Genomic DNA, 21,243 nt, shown 5'->3' on the forward strand with positions numbered 1-21,243 from the left:
TCCCTGCGCAGCAACAGTCAACCAAGCGCGTCGTTTGCTGTATTGAATAACGTCACTCCCTGCGCAAAGCCCCGCGCAGTGACGACGCGCCGGGTGCGCTGCTGCGCTCGATTAAATGACGTCACCGCGTCATGTCGACGGGCACTGTGCGCCATCTTGAACCGAAGCGAAATCACGGGTAGGTCCCGATCGCGCTGATTTCGTGCGTCTCAGCTCGCTCTCACTCCGCGCTCGTTCGCACCGTGCGCCCGCGATCACCCGGCTGAGCTCGAGGAAACTCCGTACCGAAGGCTCGAACCCGAGACGGAGGCGATGATGGCAGGTAAACGCGCGGCGCGGGGGTTTTTGTGTTGGTAGGCGGGGGCGCGCAGCAGCGGTGCGGCCTAAACATTAAACCAGACCCCTTAAATGACACTAAAGCGAGCCCTTGTGTGTGCTGCTTTACGGTAGCATGCATGCTCGTGCGGGGTGTTTGTGCATGCGAATGTTTGCATTAGGGGGTTAGCTTGATCGTGTGATTCTATGAGGTGGATTCGAGCATGCATTTAAATGCACTTGTGTTTGTTGCAGGGGTTGGTGGAGGCAATGATTTCCAGTGGTGCTTCTCCCAGGTGAAAGGAGCCATAGACGAAGATGTTGCAGAAGGTAAATGATGCTTTTTTCGTGTTTTTCGACACACTTGAGTGAGTGTTTTATGTTTGGAAAGACAACTGGATGAAGAATGATGGCAGGGATCGTTATGAATTCCCACTATTATAAATGTAAATGTTCATATTCAAGAGAGTATCGTTATATTTAAAGGGGCCGTGTTTAAATGTTGGTCTTATGTGTCTGCCAAACATATCTTATATACAGAAGATATTTTGTTGATTTTAGTTCGTGATTGTTAGATTTGATGTCATCTTTATGTTAGGGCAACTGCAAAGTTGACGGTTAACATTTTCACATAGATGGTGTAATACTTTATTAGGATGACAGTATTTTTCCATTCAACTATGTGTACTTAAAATGTTTCATATAGGTAGGATAGGATAATATTGTGATGGGGCAATTGCACTAGAAATACTGTGCATATTATTCCATGTTTGATTTATGTTTCGCCATCTATATGGTATGGCAAATGAAACGTTGACAACTGTCTCAAACATTTGGGCGTTTCAAATGTACAGCCTGTTCTGTCAAAACATGCCAAAAATATTGATGACTCGTCTTGCGTTCACAGGCGTGCTCTCATTTTTCTATAGAAATGCAATCTTTAAAGAAAATGATCCTCGCCTCTGACTAGTTAGTAAATTGATGTCCCACCTCAACTGTCTGTCCTGAAGGAATAACGTCATAACAGGAGAGAAATCTTCCAAGATATTTGGGTGATTAATCCTATGTAGTAATTTGCTGGGCGGTCTGAGGGACCATCATGGCACATTGTGGATTATAAGTAATATCATTTTTTTTTGTTATGACACGTCTTAAATTGATGAATGAGGCGGGTGCCGGTGGGTTAGTGGGAATGTGTGCTGAATTCCTGGGCTTCTTAAGGGAAGCACATCCTGTCTTTGAAAGAGCGGAAAGCACGTCTGACTGGTCCGACCAGCTTGTTTTATCCGTGTGCCTCATCCAAAGATGAGTCTGCCTCCATGATGGTGATCCAGATACGAAAGTTACATAGAAAACAGATTTGAAGATGTGTGTTCTCCATACAAGACTATGTTCAAGAACATGAGTGCATTGAACTTTCCCACATGGTTTTGCAGGGAATAGTTGTGCGATTGTTGTATTGTGACCATTTGTCAGTAAGATGTGTTCAGGGAAGCCTTCAAGGTTGAAGTTTGATATTTTCTGTAATGCGTTTCAATTCACTTCATTTTGTTACTTTATTCGTTTATTTGACCTCCAGACCTCCGCTTCGCCCTCTGTGAAAATAAAAACAGATTTTTAGGAAACGGACACACATGGACTTGGGTAATATCATCCCAGCGGAGTGGCCCTTATGTGCAAGAGATGGTTATTTAAAGATCACCGTGTGATTGCTTAAAATGATAATCTTCCATGTAGTTCTGTGGCGGTGGGAATTTCTTTAAAATGCCGATGTGATAAGTAAACACACTCAGGAAAATATGTTTGTCTTGTTTTATCTTTACCCATCAAGGCATGTGTTTGTGTATCTGGTCCAGTGTTGTGATAGTATTGTCATTTTTTAGTTCCGACACTGTGGTCCATAGAATCGATTTTATTGTGACTGCCTCATATTTATGATTATTAATTTATAACAAACATTTTTGTAACTAGAAGTTAGACTTTTTTAATCTGCACTTTTTTGGTTTTACTTTCATAGCTCAAACAAGAAACTAGAGGATTAGTTGTGAATCCAGATAATGGCGTCATCTTCTTGTTATTAATACGCAGCCTCATTTTCATGTGCAGTAAAAATGGATCCTGGAGTACCGTGGATGCTTAAGACTCATTTATTTTATTGAAATAGATGTGCAAAACATCTTTATAAAGAAATAGGTTTTGTAATGTTGTTAGTGTAGCTCAAACCTTCTGCTATATTCTGATAACAACCATTGTTGCCTCTTAGATCTAAGAAATCAAGATAACACTGCGGCCCTTTTAAACATTGTATCTCCCTATTTGATGACTTTTATTTTTGTCATAAATCATTATTATTTGTCATCCTTTATGTTTGTCTCTCGCAGTGGTGTGGTCTGGGCTATACGCATGTATTTCGGTGTGCGCTTACTTTTTCCACAGCGCTGACTTCTGAAGATCTATATTAGCGTATACCCTCCTTATACCCACTTGTTTTGCTGCTTAAAACATCTCCAAGCTGCTTTTGTGGTGATTTTGATAACCACTTTTTTCTTATTTTAATCACACGATTATTCTGTTAGTGCATTTTATAAAAAAAAACAGTATTTCTCACGGCCCGCCTACGACAACCACATCAGAGAGAAATTGACACTGGATTCACGTGATATTATGATCATTATGATGAATCATGAGTCTTTGATATCCGTCACAACTTTAGCTTTTAATGACATTAAAATGGCACTTCCTTAGCCCTACTGTTTAAAAGCTCACATGTCAGAATCCTTACGTTTTCTCTGTGTCCTCATTCCCTTTACAATGGTTTTACACATCATCGTTAAGTTCATTCTAAGTTTTTCAACCACAATATAGGCATATACTTTTGCACAGAGCTGGCAGTGTTGCAAGTTACATCTGTATCAAGTAAAATCATGCAAATGTTTTTAAGTTATCTTTTGCAGCCTATGTGATGTGTTAGAAACATACGATGTTAAGTAAAAAAAAAAATACTGTGGTCAACAGTGCTGGCAGAGACCTGTTTTTTTTCCCAATGCTAAAAAATAGTTAAATGATAAAACTCTCTATTCCTTAAACCTAGTTATATACGTGCTGCTGTATTGCCTGAGTGACTTTTATTCGAACAGAAAAAAAGCAATGTAAGCACAATCAAATTTGTATGAGTGAACGAGTTTTGGTTGAAGGGTCCGTGTCAGAGTTTCCTCATCATCTTACCTGCCCAGCGCGGTCGCAGGACACCCCTCTATTACCCTCCCCTCGGGCGAGCCCACGCCGTCCGCACCGCATCTTCTCCCCGGCTCTTAAATCTTCGGCGGCTGTCTTGTGTTTGCGCTGCCGACACCCTCTCTCTGTGCTATAATGGCCTCTCTCTGCCTTTCAGGATGGGTATGTGCGCGTTTATCTCCGTCAGACTTTCGCAGCGAGGGCATTGCTTGTTTTTCAGCCGTTCCAGGTCAGGCTTGGTCTGCGTTTCCCAGTCCGAAGAGGCTCCACGGTGGTCTCGTGTCATCTGATGTTGTGTTGTTTGGGTTTGCTGTGTGATGCTGAGATTTTATCTCTATCCGAGAGGCGCTGATGTAATCGATGCTGTAGGTTGTGGGGGGATATCCGATGTGGACGTTGGCTGCTTCGGGACGAATCGCTAATATTTGCTTAGTTGGCGCTTTTTTGGGGGGATGGGTGGGCATCATTGGTGATATACCTGACTGTCTTCTCCGCAGCTGATGCTTTTATTGTTTGTATACAGTACTGTAGCTCAGCTCAGCCTTTACAGTTTTGTGTTGTTGTTTTCTTGACCAGGAGGAGGATGTGCAGACGCAGCACAAGATTAAAGATCAGAATAGTTAATAACTGATCGTGTTAATAACTCAAACATGTTTAGTTCACCTTTACTTTTTAAAGACGCTTGCATTATATTCGTGACAATTATGGCACATTTTTCCTCCATTTTTTATAGCTTTTATTTGTCTAAATGTTTTGTAATTCCATAGAATACAACGATGTATAAGGGTTGAGAATATACGGTACATGTGAACTATGGTGTGATAGCAAACATTTTGATTATATTTATGTTAATGTGATATTATTATATATATTATTTTATAGTACATATATTAAATCACAAAAAGCGTCCTTTATCCAGCTCTATCGTCTCAGCTCTTGTCAGGTCACCACTTCCCATTCTCAGCTCTGCCATCAGGTCTGGGCATGAACTGCATCCTGCGGTAACCTTGGAACAAAGAGACAAGACTGGCTGAGAGTAGACAAACATGAATGTACTTTGTTGTTAACCAGTCTATTTATGTGATGATCTGTAGATTTGTGTTTTTTAAAGATAATAACAGACGTTTTATACTTGTGCTACCTGTACTGTTTGGGCTGTGCTACAAAACTTCAAACCTCTGTAGCACTAGTGCTATTTGCAAAAACTTAATTTTTCAATCATCTGTATTTCAATTCAGATTGTGGATCGAGATTCTTTATGAAGATCATGATCTGCTTTTTTGGGAAGATTGCCAATAGCTCTATGAGAACTTCACATAAAATCTTCATGAAAACTAGTAGGGATGCACCGATACCAAGCTCGTGTACTCGTCAAAATAAAAGTCCTGTTAACTTAAACAAACGCTTTGTGGCGTCACGTCAAAATAAAAGTCAGAATGACTTGAACAAGTTATAATGCACCCACATTTTACCACACCACCCCCCTTGAATTTTTTATAATAAGTATATTGTTTACTTTAGCAAACTGAAGTAAATGTGCTAGTAAAATTGTCCTACTTATCATATTTTTTTTTACTTCATTTAAAAATAGTACTTCATTTTAAGTAGACCTAAAAACAAAAGGAAAAAAAATATTGTAATATACTGGTTTATATTACTGGTACATTATACAGGCATCGGGTATAGGTATCTGTATCGGTGAGTACGAGAAAATAATATCGGTACCCGGTCTTTAAAAAATGGTATCGGTGCATCCCTTAAAACTAGTTTTAGAAGAATATAGTTTCTCTCTTAAAGATTTGATTGAAATATAATCCTGCACAATCTATCAGGTTTTATGAGATTTACAGACTAATGCTCCAGTCATCCCATTACTTTCTCATGTAGGTGTGACTGGAGATTGATTCATCGCACGCACACACCTCTTGTTTTATAAATTTGTATTAACTAATGGCTTTTTTTGTCTTGTGGAAAACGAATGTGGAAAATGCTCTTCCTCTCTCTCAGGCTTGTTGCTAAACTCTCGGGACGTCTCTATTTATATATCATAGTATAAGATGCTCAGAAAAGGCTGTTCAATTCTCCATGAAATCAAACTGGAAAATTCTTAGCGTTACACAGTTTGGCGGTGATTATTATAAATGATTTATCCGTGCACACCGTTATTATTTTTAATTAATTTGCACTTATAATCTTTAATCAAAAACGTTAAGCTCCTCTCCACCTCTCAATAACAACTATTCACTACATGACGGTGAGAACAAAAAATAGGTAGAACTATACTGCTGTCCAATGGTCAGGCATTGTAAGCCCTCCCCTCCAGACCCAACTAACCCCCAACCAATCAAAAACAGAGTGCGGAAAAGAAGTCAATCGCAACTTCCGTTTCATGGTGACTTTAAGAACCTAAAGGGCCAAAAAGCAAAATAAATTTCACATATATCTACATGTTATGCTTTCAGAGACTGGAAACATAAAGCATAAGCTATACTTATTTTTTCTGAGCTTCACAGCATCTGGGCTCGTTTTTTCGTGACTTTCACTTCTGTTGTGCAATCTAGAGTTGTTTCATAGATCATAATGTTGCCGAATCAAATGACTCTGAATGTTAAAATATGTTCTCCGAACACTGGGATGTGCCATGTTATTTGTGGATCTACAGGGTAGGTCTGATCGTTTTGGAGGAACAAGTTGATTTGGTGTCTTGAAAACTGGGTGCGATGAAACATGCTGTTTATGTTTTGTATTTTCTCATATCATAGCCTTCAAATCTTTTTTAAAATCTGACACCATAAAGTGTTGTCATGCTTCAATCTTGAAACAAAACCTGTAGCACTGTAACTTCCTGCATAGTAGCAATTCTCATTGGTTGTTTCTTACCATGTTTTACTTTGTGTAATCTTTGTTCTTAATAGATACTGTACTGTCTTTTCTTCAAAGGCACCGGATTCTACATTTACCACAACTTCTTTGTTGGTTCAGTAATAATGTTTGCAGTAAAATAAAAATGGATTGCGTCACTGACGGCAGATTATTAAGGTGTGAATTTGGCACCTGTAATAAACTGATGGTTGAGTTTCAGGAACACTGAATCGTGCTTCTGTTCCCCGACGTCCTTCCCTCTCAGTGAGTGATCAGAAGAGAACGGGAGGGAGAGAGAAATTCACATGAAACCAGATGTGTTAGGATTGTGTAGTGTCACAGGTTCATGTTTAAAGGAATAGTTCGTCCAAAAATGAAAATTCTGTCATCATTTACTCGTCCTCGTGTGATTTTTATACCTGTATAAATTGCTCTGTTCTGATGAACACAGAGAACGATATTTGGATGAATGTTAGCCATTTTCAGTCCCGGACAACATTGACTACCGACAGCAGGAGAAAAAATGTAATGGTAGTCAAAGGTGCCCCAGAACTGTTCTTCCTCAATGTATGTGTTCAACAGAACAAAAAAAATACAATATCGTTATTCCTACTATGGTCGTGGATGTCCCAGAATTGAAAATGTTTAACATTCTTCCAAATATCTTTCTCCGTGTTCAATGGAACAAAGAATTGTATACAGGTTTCGAACAACCTGAGGGCTGAGAATATTCATGTTTGCGTGAACTATCCCTTTAATGTTCATCATAAATGAGACCAAGCACAGTTTTTTCCCTGTGTTGATGTATTTCCTATTGGAACAGGAAGTTGTGATGGACATATATTGAGATTTTTTTATATATATATATATATATATATATATATATATATATATATATATGCTTTACATACTTTGCTGGTCGTTGCCAGGTAATGTTGGAGACGTGAATGTACAATGTTAAGAATGTATTTCGCAACACATTTTATTGTAGTAATGATAGGTTGTTAAAGTTTAAGCATTTAGGAGACTAGTTTAAAGGCAGGAAGTTATTTTTTATGGATTGATTGTGCACCATGAGACTTTAAAAATGTCCATTATGTAAATAAATGGAGGTCTTTTATGACCTTACGTTGGCTGAAGTGTGATTTTGTGTGAGATTTATTTTCTCAGTTTACGCATTGAATGCATGAAATAAATGATCGTTCTTAACTATCTTCCTTTTTGGTCTCCAGCGGATATTATATCAACTGTTGAATTTAACTATTCGGGAGAGTTACTAGCAACAGGAGACAAAGGGGGAAGAGTCGTCATATTTCAGCGAGAACAAGAGGTGACGCCACCCAAAGATTTCTATTATTGCGCTTCATCTTCCTATTATCAGTAAAATGGAGTTGGTGTTAATGTTTGTTCACTAACCTGTTCCCCCTCGCAGAGTAAAAACCGTTCTCTCTCCAGAGGAGAATATAACGTGTACAGCACTTTTCAGAGTCATGAACCGGAGTTTGATTACTTGAAAAGTTTAGAAATCGAGGAGAAGATCAATAAAATCAGATGGCTCCCGCAACAGAACGCTGCACACTTTCTTCTGTCCACAAACGGTAAGAACAGAAGCTTAACTTATTGAATTATTATTTTTGTGATGCCTAGCAATTTCTTTAAATGAAGTGAGCTCACAGGTTGACAGTTCTTTTTATTGAATTGAAGTAGAATTTCATCTGTACGTTACGTTTTGTTTTCTCAAACAGACAAAACCATCAAACTATGGAAGATTAGCGAGCGAGACAAACGGGCGGAAGGATATAATCTTAAAGATGAAGATGGAAGACTGAGAGATCCGTTTAGAATCACATCGTTACGGGTGAGCGATGCTTGTTCACACTGCTTTAACAAATATTAAATGGACAATGTTAGATCTTTATTAAATATTACATTGAAAGAGCTCATTGAACCGTTTAGATGTGTTGTTTTTACTTTTGAGTCATTTTTATGTTGTACATTCATGTTATTCTTTATTTTATTGTTTTTTTTATTATGCTACATTGAGTCATTTAGCAGACGCTTTTATCCAAAGTGACTTACAGAGAGTTAAGGGAGCAATAAGCGATATGTCATACAGGAGCAATAATACAATAGGTGCTTATACAAAGTTACTAGTTTTAACATAAGCTAAACCACTACCAGTTCAAAGAAAGAAAGAGAGCGGGTTAGTGTTTTTTTTGTGATAGCAACTTTTTGTTTGCCGATTAATTGAATTAGAAATAATTGCTATAGTCGACATTATTGTTATTTTATAAATATTTAATGCCACTGATTAAGGAGTCATATGGCGCGAATACGTGTTTTTCTGTGTCTTTGGTGTGTTATAAATTGCCCATGCATGTATTAGACACGTAAAATTGCAAAAATTAAAGTGTCTGAACAAAAGATGAATTCTATCTAAATGCTCACCCAGACCTGCCTGGTGTCTGATGTAACACCTTGTGTAACCACACCCCCAAATCTACGTCAGTTCGTGGTATGATTTGACTTGGATCCCCCAAATGTATACGCAAGTAAGGTGGGAGTACCTGTCAGTACAATTGCTTTGGAACCTGATGTTCCAAATATGTTAAAAGGTGTTACACTTCCGTCACACGCTTGCAGTATTCTACCAATCACTACGCACTGGTTAACTGGACAATCATAGCACAAAATGACATTTGAGCGCGCCAAATCACAGAGATGCCGATTTGCACGGGACTAAAATAATCACAGGATCTCTATGGTATTTGCAGGGGGATTTTTACTTTACAAAATATAGACATGACCGATTCGCTCAGGATTAAGATCACAGACAACCTCTGCAATTATTACAAATGACTAGAGGTCCACAGGTAATTTTATTCTCGAGCGAATAGGGCTTTAAAGTCACCATGCAATAAAACAGGAAAATTCTAAGGCCGTACTCGCATATATCCCGGTTGCTCTCAACTGTGCCGGAGCGCGACTGTCCCCAATCCCCGCTGGACTGCACTCACATTGCACTTTACAATCCAATTCCGGACATGCTTTCATCATTACGATGCGACTGCATCACATGTAAACAAAGCGATCACTCTCAGCACAACAGAATCCATATCAATGTTCAGTTTGGGGCTTTTTTGAGGTGTTTAACTTCATGTGCGCTGCACGGACCGATCTGCTTAAGAGATGTCAAACGTGAGCGGCTCGTCATGTTTTTATCTCACATACTTTATAATCATAAAGCCGATCGTTACACACAGGGTTGCATTATGTTTGACAAACCTAATATCTGGAGTAGTTTTGGCTAGGGCAACACACCCTGAACGTATATTGCATCACCAAAAACTACAGATGTCAAGTTTATATATCGCGTGATAAGTTAAGCCATAATTTGACTATCGCGACAGGCCTACCTCGCAGTGTTCATGTCTCGTAGTCAGGCTGGCGTCAGGTAGCTGAGCTGAATTCTTTTATTATATGTGAAAGCAACAGATATTTCAAGTCGACTACAGAACATTTCATATGTTAGACATTATGGAAAGTAAGAATTTGAACATTTTGGTCGAAGTACATTTTATATAACAATCAAGAATAGTTCTCTGACATAACTCCTCAGAAATCAGTACGTTTCATCATGTGAATCCAGGATGAGGGAGACTCATTATGGACTTATGTTTTTTCTCGACCATGTTAATATTTCATGAATCGTGTCTCTCTCTGCCTGATCTGCAGGTTCCTGTCCTGATGCCGATGGACCTGATGGTGGAGGCGAGCCCGCGCAGAATATTCGCAAATGCACACACATATCACATCAACTCCATTTCAGTTAATAGCGATTATCAAACATACCTTTCTGCAGACGACCTCAGAATAAATCTCTGGCATTTAGAAATCACAGATAGAAGTTTTAGTATCCTTTTAGTCATCAGTTTTTTTCATCGTTTCCTTTTGACCAAAATATAATTTCGTTGTGTCTTAAAGGGATAGGTTGATAACAATGAAAATTCCTTCATTTAATTTTAAACCTGTATGACTTTCTTCTGCAGAACACAAAAAAGATATTTTAAAGAACACTGATAACCAACCTACATTGGATGGAGATAAAACCGCAGAGACATTTTTCTAAATATCTTGTTTCACAGAAGAGTCACATTATTTTGCTGTGGTATAGTGAACTCTAAGGTCAGAAGGTCAAGGACACAATCCCTTTAAACATCCACCAATCGCCTGCTACGGACCATCGTGTCTCCAATCATTAGAGGTTTAGATGTTTTATGGCTGAAGTTCTCTACTATTTCTGTTGGTTTCCTTGACCGGTTCACCCTCAGACATTGTAGATATAAAGCCGGCCAATATGGAGGAGCTGACGGAGGTGATAACAGCAGCCGAGTGCCACCCGCATCAGTGTAACGTCTTTGTGTACAGCAGCAGTAAGGGAACCATCCGTCTGTGTGACACGAGAGCGGCCGCGCTCTGCGATAGACATAGCAAATGTGAGTACCTCTGTCTGAACGCTTTGTTTTTAAACCTTCTGTTTCCCTTTTGTCTATTTTTAAGCGTTAAGCGTGTCCGTCCCTGACACAGTGTCCTCTTTTCCTGGAACCCGATCGTGTTCTCTCATTAACAGGCTATGGAAAGACCGTTTTTTTTTTTGTCAGCAGGGCTTCACGTTACGTAATCTCAGGATTATGTAATTGATCGAACACTCTATTCTCAGCCATTTAGAGCAACCAGCTGTTTACTTCCTGTGCAGGACATTAGGCGTTCAAGTACATGTCATTGAAATTAGATGTGAGCAACAACCCCCCTGACACACACCTTTAACCCCTCTTTCATTTCAGTTACTTAGTTTGCAACATTTACTTTGCGTATCTGTAAAACTAGTCTCAATTTTTGGTCTCATCCTATAAAGTGGTAAATGAAACTGTAGGCATAATTGTTTAAATCTTTCAAACTGTTGTATGCTAAACTATTATATGCTAAATAAAAAATTATGTTTTTTAGTGCACTATTATTTTCATTACATTGAGGTAGTGATGCAGGGCTCAAGACTGCGACCAAAATGGTCGCAAATATGATAGTTTTTTATAACGTGCGAGGTAAATTTGTGGAATATTTCCATATATTGAGCTTTGCAAATGCAGTGGTTACCAAAACACATTATCACTAGGTACCCGTTTACAAGTTCGATAAATCATTTTTCAACTGAGTGATTCACATTGCATTTTTACTAATGCAACTGACATCCTCGCTCTTCCCTGGTTGGTTTATTTTTAAGGTGCATAAGCATTTAATTCGAGAGTCATGCTTAAAGCTGATGCGTTGAGGGTGATGAAGATTATCTTTTACTCCACCCTGAGATTTGTTTTTTGCTTTTATGGAATGCAGTTGTGCTTGTTATTTATAGCGGACAACATAACAGAGTTTGGGTGTTGCTCTGCCCTGGAGGCCCCGGGGTTGGCCGACACAGACATTTATTTCATGAGTCTCTACGTGATTAAAGCTAGTAAAGGTGATTTTAAAGTATGAAATTAAGCAGAAGTTTGTGGTGTAGCTGTGACTTTTAGGAGTCACGCAATACTGTATTGCTATCTCTTGAAGGGGAAAAACTAGTATGATGTGCCAAATGCTGCCTTGGAGGGCATGTAAAATGTGAGCTGGACGTTTCTTGAGATTTGCACAACACAGAAAATTGTCATCTCAAAATTATTATTTTTCCTAAAGTTTTTGAGGAGCCTGAAGACCCCAGCAGCCGGTCGTTCTTCTCTGAAATCATCTCCTCCATATCCGACGTGAAGTTCAGCCACAGCGGGCGATATATGATGACTCGCGATTACCTCTCCGTCAAAGTCTGGGACCTGAACATGGAGAACCGGCCCGTGGAAACCTACCAGGTTATTTATTTTGACTGCTGACATTCCAAATGTGCTCGTGCATGTTTCTTAAACGTTTTGAATTATAACATTCTTCAAATACTACTGCGCAAAGTTTCAAGATAAGCTTAAACATGTCTTGTCTCCTTGTATCTTACAGTTTTATTGATCATGTGCTCCTTCAATTGCAGGTACACGAGTACCTACGTAGCAAGTTGTGCTCGCTCTACGAGAATGACTGCATTTTTGACAAATTTGAGTGCTGTTGGAACGGTTCAGACAGGTGAGGCCTTATTTAAATATTTTATTTTATAAGGGCAGATACATAACGGCAAAGTGTTCATCTTTGCAAAGTAACGATTGATTAAAAAGTTTAAAATTTGTTGTTTAAAGCAAACCAATCAAAGCTTTGTCTTCCTGTTATTGCTTGCAAATCAATAAAATGTGATCGCGTCCGTCTCTCATTGGTCAATTTCCCGTCTGATTTCCGTTCAGTGCCATCATGACGGGTTCCTACAACAACTTCTTCAGAATGTTTGACAGGAACACACGCAGGGACATCACGCTGGAGGCTTCGAGGGAAAACAGTAAACCCCGTGCCATGCTCAAACCGCGGAAGGTGTGCACCGGCGGGAAACGAAAGAAAGACGAAATCAGCGTGGACAGTCTGGACTTCAACAAGAAGATCCTTCACACCGCCTGGCACCCGAAGGAGAACGTCATCGCTGTGGCCGCCACCAACAACCTGTATATATTCCAGGACAAAATGAATTAAAAAAAGTGATTTAAAATAAAAAACGACGACAAAAAAATAAAATCATGAATTATCCCCGTCCCCGTTTCTCTTGGCGCAGGCCCGAGGACGCTCGAAAACACTTTGCAACGTTAAGCCTAGTCGTAAATCTGTATGAGAAATATGGCCCTATCGTCCTCTCGAAGAATGAATTGAAGCACTTGTGTAAAGGGAGATGAGACAGACCGCATATTTGGAAAAGCCCGTTAATAATTCACGACGACCCCTCCACACCAAACAACCCCGGGGGGTCGATGTCAAGCAACTTACACCAATGAGCATTAGGAGGCCAGAAATCACAAGTCCTACATGTATTCGTCTTCGGCTGAGCCTTACGTTTTTATGATTGACGACCAAAAGTATGGAAACGCTCCACAGGACGAGTAACAAGTCTCGCTGTCAAAATCGTATGTAGTCACTGTTCGACTTGAAATTCAGACCTTTGTGAAACACCATGTTTTGTTAACATTCCTTCCCCTGGCCTACGTCTCAGGCCCTGTCTACCTTTTTAAGCACTTGAAACAGGTCTCCATTTTGGTCAGTGGACAGTTGTTTTTACTTTTGTTCTGTTTTTATTTTCTATTGTTTTCTCATGCATAATATCTACTCACTGACTGTATCTATATATTGCACCATCCGGTGTCAAACCACTCAATAAAAGTAACATAACTACAAAGAGAAAGTGTTTTTACATTACGAGCAGGTATGTATGGGTTTTATGTTCTTCGTTCGCATGTAATCTGCATTTGTAGATCTGGAGAGTGAAAATGTGAACCCGGACTGCTGAAGCCGGACTGGAAATGTTATAGAGGAATTCCAGAAGAAAAAAAATGTGTAGTGTATATAGATGAATTTGGTTTTTAAAGATTAGGCAATGCGAAAGGTAAAAAACTGAATAGGAAAGGGAATTCCTCTGTAATGTGCCGGTCGGGAAGCAAATCTGCATATTGTAGTACTTGAACTTGCGGTTGCACTGTTAGAATGAGGACATTGGCCATGATAAGTGTCAGTATTGCTGTCTGGTTTTCATTTTAGATCATGTTTTTTATTTTGTTTTTATTACAGTTATGTCTTTCTTTATTTTGTAAAGGGATTCTGCCGCCTTATTAATTACCTCGAAGACTAGATCTCAATATTCCCAGCGCTTACCCACAATGCTCATCTCCCTACGTGCTTTTCTTTTTGAGCACTTCGTTGTCCGTTTATGTGCTGCTACGGTTCTGCGGCTTAGTATTTGGACACTAATAGAGACATCACACGGTCAACGTTGACCGGCGTAGAACACTCCGATCAAACACGATGTGTTGAGTGCCTCTTTAAGACAGTACTGACGTTCCTCCAGTCAACCGAAGATGAACACAGATCACGTGCTGTTTTTGAGATGCTCGTAGTTCACTTCCTGTGCAAATGTAAATGATTTGTGCAGAAATGTGATCTGGTTTCTCCCGCATCAGTACTTGGTTTAAGGAAAGCAGTGATGACAAACTGAAGGCTGCTGAATTTTGACATGCAGCAGCTAAACTTATGTCAAAATGACAAACGTTAACTTGACGGTTATAAAGTACAAAGTTATTGTATAGCTGATTGTGACGCTCTTGAAGTCTGGGAGCTCGCGGGTCGGATGAGAACTCTGACCGTGATCCTTGTTAAATGATGATGATGATGCTAACATTGTGAAAGTGTACACTTGTTTGATTATTTTTGACCAAAGTTAAATAAACTTTTAATTGTGTTTATCTGAAAACAGCACACTGCCCAACACTTCTTCAAGCAACACTAGCCAATTTATAATACAATTGTATTATCCTGCACATATGTGTGTGAAGCAACATGTAGAATGCTTCTTTGTCATGTGACTTCACGATACCTCAGATATATACGTTTTTTTGTTTGCATGTATGTTTTTTGTTTGCATGTTTATGTAAATTTGTGTTATAAAAACTTATTTACAGAATGAATCATAAGGTTTTCTTATGAGGTTCCAAAAATCATGATATTATTATTACTTTTGTGAAACCTGTTAATGGGGTAGTTTGTGCCTTTGAAAAGCCAAAAGCATGCTTTTTCTGCAGAAAACAAAGATATTTTAAAGAAACAACATTTGACTCCATTGACTTCCATTGTATGGACACAAACCCACGAGACATTTTTTCAAAATAACTTCATTCGTCCCACAGAATAAAGAATCATACACAGGTTTTGAACGACATAGGGGGAATTGACAGTGTATATATTTATTGGTGAACTTGTTCCTAAAGAAACGTAAAGGACAATTTTAAGATACTCTAACAAACTACACCGTATATGACTCTGAATATAAAACGGATTTATGAATTAAGTCAAAGAGATGTTTGTGCTGAACCATTAATGCAAGTAGTGCAGACAGGTGTTGAATATTTTTTTTAAATGTAAGGTTAGGTTTAGGGTTGAGGTAGATGTAGATGTAGACGTTAGCTTATACAATTTATTGTAATTTTGTAAAAGTTTGAGAACCACTGCTATAAGCAATAATCTTTGTAATGCCCACCTTCATATTCAAATCAAAATATAGGACTTCAACCTGTAAAAGTATTGACTTAGAATAGTGTTTTATCACTTTGCAAGAAATTTGAAGATTCCAGGACACCTGTTACAATTGGCAGACATTTATTTCAGTTTAAGTCCCTCCATTGATACAAAACCTCTATGAAATTAACACATACACTGAATGTGATTGTGAAGGACTACAAAACATGCACAAAATTTCCCTTAAACTCCCTGCCTGATTCAATAAGGCAAACTTTGAACCGTTTCAGACGGACAAGAACATTCTTGGAGCTCAGGTCAACACGAAGGCAAGCTTAAACAACATTGCTAAATGCATATCTCAGGTTTTTCTCAAATAATGTGTACCTGTCATTTAAATTCAATTGAGATTCAGCTGTTCATATAGTAACCAAATGTGTGGCTATTATTTTAACAATATGAATCTTGAGGACGGTTGCTGTTACAGCAGTTGTGTTCTATGTAATACTGTGTACTGCTCAATTCCCAAAGCATATGTGTATGTTGGTGTTTGAAATAAAAACCAACAACCTCATGGCACATGTAACTGCACGGTGTCATTAAAATATATGATTTATCAAAGCGTCTCATAAATACAATCCTAGTTTTGATATGGGGTAGAAAGTTGGAAATCTCTTCGAAATTCACAGTCTTGTTTTCAAGTACGACATATCTAGAGCACTCAGAATCCAGCATCTTGTGATCCACTTGTCTTTCCGTTCTACCATTTCTTTCTCTCTCGCTCTCATCCCTTATTCCCCTATTTGATAATCCTGCCGTAGTATTCAGTCTTGTTACAGGACAATACAAAATTATGAGCAGGCATAACATCTAATTCTATCTCGTGGCCTTCCCGTGCAGTGATAACCATGGAACGGCGTATTATCTGTCGAGTCAAGAGAGGAACTGTGGGAAAGGCCAGTTAAATACACATGGGGAATCGAGGCAGTGTGGCCCACAGCCAGGGAGAGGAAGTGGATCATGTGTGACCTCGTCTTATCTGCATCTACACAAGCACAGATTGAAGATAAAGCAGCAGAGATGGTTGATGTGCGGATGTGAGAATTTTCTTGCGTTATCCTTTCACGGGTTCTCAAAAGGTGCCGGAGGTGGTTATACGTCTTCCAATGTACACTCTAAAGAGGAGAAGAGGGTGGTTTGTTGGAACAGATTGATAACGTGGATATTCAATAACTAATAAATTCAGTGAGGGATTGAGATATTTCAGTATGTCCTCAAATGTCCTCAAAACTCTTTCAAAGCGATACCCAATTTGAGGCTTTATTCTTCTCGCTGTTGCCATGAGCAATCAGAAGAGAAGTGCCAAGTCATGATAACCCCTGTCGAGCACGCTAGCATGCATTCCAGCACGCAGACTGCATCCACCGCTGACCCGTATCAAGAGCAGGACTGCTACTGTTAAATATTGTGTCTACCATCACAAGTATAAATACATTAAACTAACTGGAGTTTATTAAAATTCCATTGCTGTTCATTGTAGTCATTGTATTTAATAATACAAAAATCACATTTTACAATACTTGAACTTGTCTATCCTTAAATTGTTTTGTGTAATAATATTTTGGCATATACTGTATCATGGGTCATATAGCTGTAGAAGACTTAAACCCTGTCTACACCGGACCGCGCCACAACACCGCTTGTTCTAATGAGATTGTTGTGTCGCGCCTCATCCAGTGTGAACAAAATGGTTTCTAATGCGTTTTATTGTCTTTTGTCTTGTCGCATCGCAGACATGGTTTTAAAGGAATAGTTCGCCCGTAAATGACAATTTTGCCAGTTATTACAAACCTGCACTTGTTTCTTTGTTGGGCTATTAAAGATATTTTAATTAAATTTTGTAACTAAGTCGTGTTGGGTCACCACTGACTCCCATTGAATAAAATACTTCTATGGGAGTCAATGGTGACGCAAAACGGACAACAAAATGTACATTTTTGGGTGAGCTATTTCTTTAAATACAGTGTATAAGATATGGACCACTTTAATGTTATTTATTAAACTTGAATTACAGGCTTAAACTTCTTTTACTTTACAGAAAAGAGTAGCTTAGCTACTGGGTTTCAACAAGAGGGTGAGTACTGAGTATATAATAGAACATGTCATGAACATGACATCATTCTGCATTGAATTTCATCTTCTATTGCTTTGATTCTTCTATTGCAAAGTTGACGTTGTTGTTTAACGTGTACTTTGAAATGGAATTCAACCTTTTTTGTTTGGTTTGAATAGATACATCAGCTGAAAATATTCATTGGGTTTGTAAAGCATAAAATGAGGCACTATGATTCTGATTTAACAATACTTAGCCTAATGTTACTCTGGTTACGTATCATAAGAACTGTTCCTGGTTCATAGGTCATACTCACCCGAGACCGACAGCAAGGATGTGTGAGATGACGAGAGAGGGCAGAAACACTTTAAGGAACTCTGTAGAGAAGATTCCTCCTTTCTTCATCACACTGGTGTTCCTCATGCTCAGTGTGCTGGAACGCTTCGGGTGCTTCAGTATAAACTCCCTACAAAGGGTTAATTTACTTCATTATGTTCTTCTTTTTATCATCTAAAAGCATGTGAAATCAGATGTCAACTTTGTTTAGGTAGGTATCTACTTGGGCGGTAGGTTTTCTGGTCGACTGGACCAGTCCCAGATCCAGTCTGCATTTTTCGTCATCAGCGTCTCCACCTCTCTTCGCCTCTCCATATAATCTTCCTCTGACTTAACCCAGACAAAACAAAGACCAGAAAAGATGACTTTCTTTATTTCAAGACATAAGGTTTGTTGACAGTATCATAGAGGTTCATGTTGGGTGGTTCTTAATTAACTAAAATCCTTTAATGCGCCTTAAGCCGTAGATTATCCCTTACTTAACTGATCTTTTTAGTGGGACATATTAAAAAAATGTATAAATAATATACGTTTATTTTACATAATTTAACTGTTGGATTTTTTTTGTTTATTTAATGAAAAAATAAGTATTTAATTAACAAATTAGATTTTTAAAATACACATATAGAAATTTTTGAGTTACTTAATTTACTTATTTTTTTACCTACATTTACTCAATTTAAACAGTGTATTTCTTTGATTTCACACCTTTAAAATTGACTTGTGTAAAATCAAATTTTTGTGTGCACTTGTGTACAGGTATGTCTTCAATTTGAATCACTGTACATCCTAAAATTAGTGTGTTTTTCAAGGCAGTAATATCTACCTGAGAGCTGTTTTTTTCTCCAGAGCTTTGGACCTCTGAGCCCCTGCGCAGTTGCAAAGGAGTCTGGGGCCTCGGAGGACTGGTGAGAAAGTTGACAAGATTTATTACACGCATGTTTCACCTCTTATAGGTAAACTGTGAATTTCGCAGCCAGGATTAATACCCAAAAAGAGTGTCTATTTAAACTGCATTTAACATTAACATACAACAATTTATAACTGAATCTGATTAAAAACTGATTTCACAGACCTGTCACATGGTAAGCTCCCCCTGGAGCTGCTCCTGCCCGACTCGTGCTGAGCATCTAGGAGCATTTTCTCAAGGTCTCCGCTTGGGGCGCTGCTAGCGCTTTGCTCCTCTGCGCATCCTTTAGGAGTGCTGCCACCTCCATTAAAATTCAGCTCCACCCAGGAACCTGCAGGAAAGGCAAAACAATATCTATAAGCTTCTTGTTCTTACAGTTTTTCAAAGAAAGCTTGAATATCATCATTTTATCTGATTATTAAAATGCATGATCATTTTATTTAGATTAGATTCAAGATTAGATTCAATTTTATTGTCATTACACATATACAAGTACAGTGTAACGAAATGTAGTCAAGGTCACTCTTTTTAACAAGAATTGTTTGTCTTTTGACCAGTACATTTTCATGTTTCTAATTCAGTGATTTTAACACTCCTTCACAAATAATATATGTATAATACAGATATTGCTCTCATAAAATGTATTCTAGCTGATAAAATATTCTTAATCTTAACATAAATATGTATATTGAGTATAAACACATTTCCACAGTTTTGCATCGCAAAATTCTATAGCAAATGTAATTCAGCTTTGCATACATACAGACATGAGTAACAAAAGTAAAGTGGTGTAATCATGGAAAATATTTAAAAAACATAGTTTACGTGATATTATGGCAAATTTTGATATTGAAAAATATATTAAATATTAAAAAAATCATTATGGACTGGAAAACATTCCAAAAATTCACCTTAATCACTGGTTTACATTGAATACCTAAACATAGTTTCTCCACAAAATGTCATGAATATTGCTGACACTCGCATATAAAGATTTTTCAAGCTCTTATTTCTCATTATTTTACGGAATATTAAATGCACAAGTCATAACTTTATATTTTATCAGCTTCATTTAAAAACGGGATAGGCAAGAGTAAAGTAAAGTATACAGATAAACGAGGGCATGTACTGTAAGCACATGAGACTTGACCCAGAAGAAAACAAACAGGACGCTATAAATAGCTCAACCCCGCCCACTGCGTACTGAAGGGCAGGTCCGAACAGATCGTCACTACTTGATCATCCAATAGAATTAAGCCTTGTGTAACTCCCGCCTTCTGTTATAAGGGAGCGCCGACGTGGGTTTGTTTTTTCTCACTTTAAAGGGAAAACGGGTTTAAATGAGCATTTATAAAATCGATTGCGCGACATCTCGTACGCTCAACTCGATGAAACGTAACTTTATTCATGCAATAGTGAATTAATATATACTTCTGTTCACTCCCTTGTCAGAGTTAAGGGCACGTGCGTCATGCTGTTTTTCATCGCACCTGCCCCTCGGCACATATGCCCGTAATGTTATTAAGATCTGGACAGCACAATTCATGTACAATTGGATTGCGATACATTACAGATTGTCACACGATATGTATCCGATTAAACACAAGATCATTAATTTAGCAATTTTCACTTTACTATTTTACATTCAATGGCAAGCTTGGTTGCGTTACAGCACAAGTGTGTTTATTTGTTTACATACCCTGAAGGTTTTCGTCGGGTACGCTTTGTTTCTCTGTCGACATGTCGGTCCCTTAACAATAACAAACAACAGAAGATGATTCGAGTCCTTATGGATCCTTAGAAACGAGTCGATATTAGGATAACGTTATATAGTAACGGCCAGTGTTGTTCATGGGTTATATCACCCGAATAGTCTGTTTATATTGCACGTCAGGCATAAACGGCATGCGGATTTATATGACGGACGGACGAATTGGGGTTTTTATTCTGTGAATGTACACAGCTTGTGATGACGCAAGAGACGAATGACAACAATACTGAGACACTGGCACACAGGATGCCAGATTGGGCGAATTCTCATCGTTGTTGCCACTTGCCAGATTGTGCAGAACCCTCATTTGGTTGTTGCCAGATGTTTATTTTTGCCACATTTGAATTTGTAGTCAGGGGTGGATTTATTTTAGTAAAATAATTTTGTATTATTTATAATGCATTTCTGTATGTTTACCCAATTAAGTTACAGCGGCTAGTTTAATAGTTTAGGAAAATTGACTCCCTTTAAAAATAATTTGTCATATTCAGACAAACTAAATGTTTACATTCTACATGTATATGACGG

At 38.4% G+C, this 21,243-nt stretch overlaps 2 protein-coding genes across 3 annotated transcripts; one reads left to right on the plus strand and one right to left on the minus strand.

Annotated features, from left to right (window-relative positions):
- Positions 1 to 123: 123 nt before the first annotated feature.
- On the plus strand, positions 124 to 15,034 carry ppp2r2d (protein phosphatase 2, regulatory subunit B, delta). Its single transcript, XM_056771422.1, has 10 exons — positions 124 to 322; positions 571 to 645; positions 7,644 to 7,741; positions 7,844 to 8,009; positions 8,157 to 8,269; positions 10,147 to 10,324; positions 10,743 to 10,907; positions 12,139 to 12,308; positions 12,479 to 12,570; positions 12,783 to 15,034. Exons 1-10 carry the CDS (start codon positions 313 to 315, stop codon positions 13,060 to 13,062), a joined length of 1,347 nt encoding a protein of 448 aa, XP_056627400.1. The 5' UTR covers positions 124 to 312; the 3' UTR covers positions 13,063 to 15,034.
- On the minus strand, positions 4,024 to 20,782 carry bnip3 (BCL2 interacting protein 3). Of its 2 annotated transcripts, none has more exons than XM_056771424.1 (6): positions 20,644 to 20,782; positions 19,110 to 19,275; positions 18,861 to 18,939; positions 18,258 to 18,364; positions 18,015 to 18,164; positions 4,024 to 4,555 (listed from the first exon to the last, which is right to left on the minus strand). In XM_056771424.1, the coding sequence occupies exons 1-6, from the start codon at positions 20,684 to 20,686 to the stop codon at positions 4,522 to 4,524; spliced, it is 579 nt and encodes a 192-aa protein (XP_056627402.1). In that variant the 5' UTR covers positions 20,687 to 20,782; the 3' UTR covers positions 4,024 to 4,521. The 2 variants fall into 2 exon arrangements, with proteins under 2 accessions (XP_056627402.1, XP_056627401.1); XM_056771423.1 differs by lacking the exon at positions 4,024 to 4,555 and adding an exon at positions 15,274 to 16,760.
- Between the last annotated feature and the right edge of the window lie 461 nt (positions 20,783 to 21,243).

Source organism: Triplophysa dalaica, chromosome 17 (genome assembly GCF_015846415.1).
Source record: "Triplophysa dalaica isolate WHDGS20190420 chromosome 17, ASM1584641v1, whole genome shotgun sequence".
Taxonomy (NCBI): domain Eukaryota; kingdom Metazoa; phylum Chordata; class Actinopteri; order Cypriniformes; family Nemacheilidae; genus Triplophysa; species Triplophysa dalaica.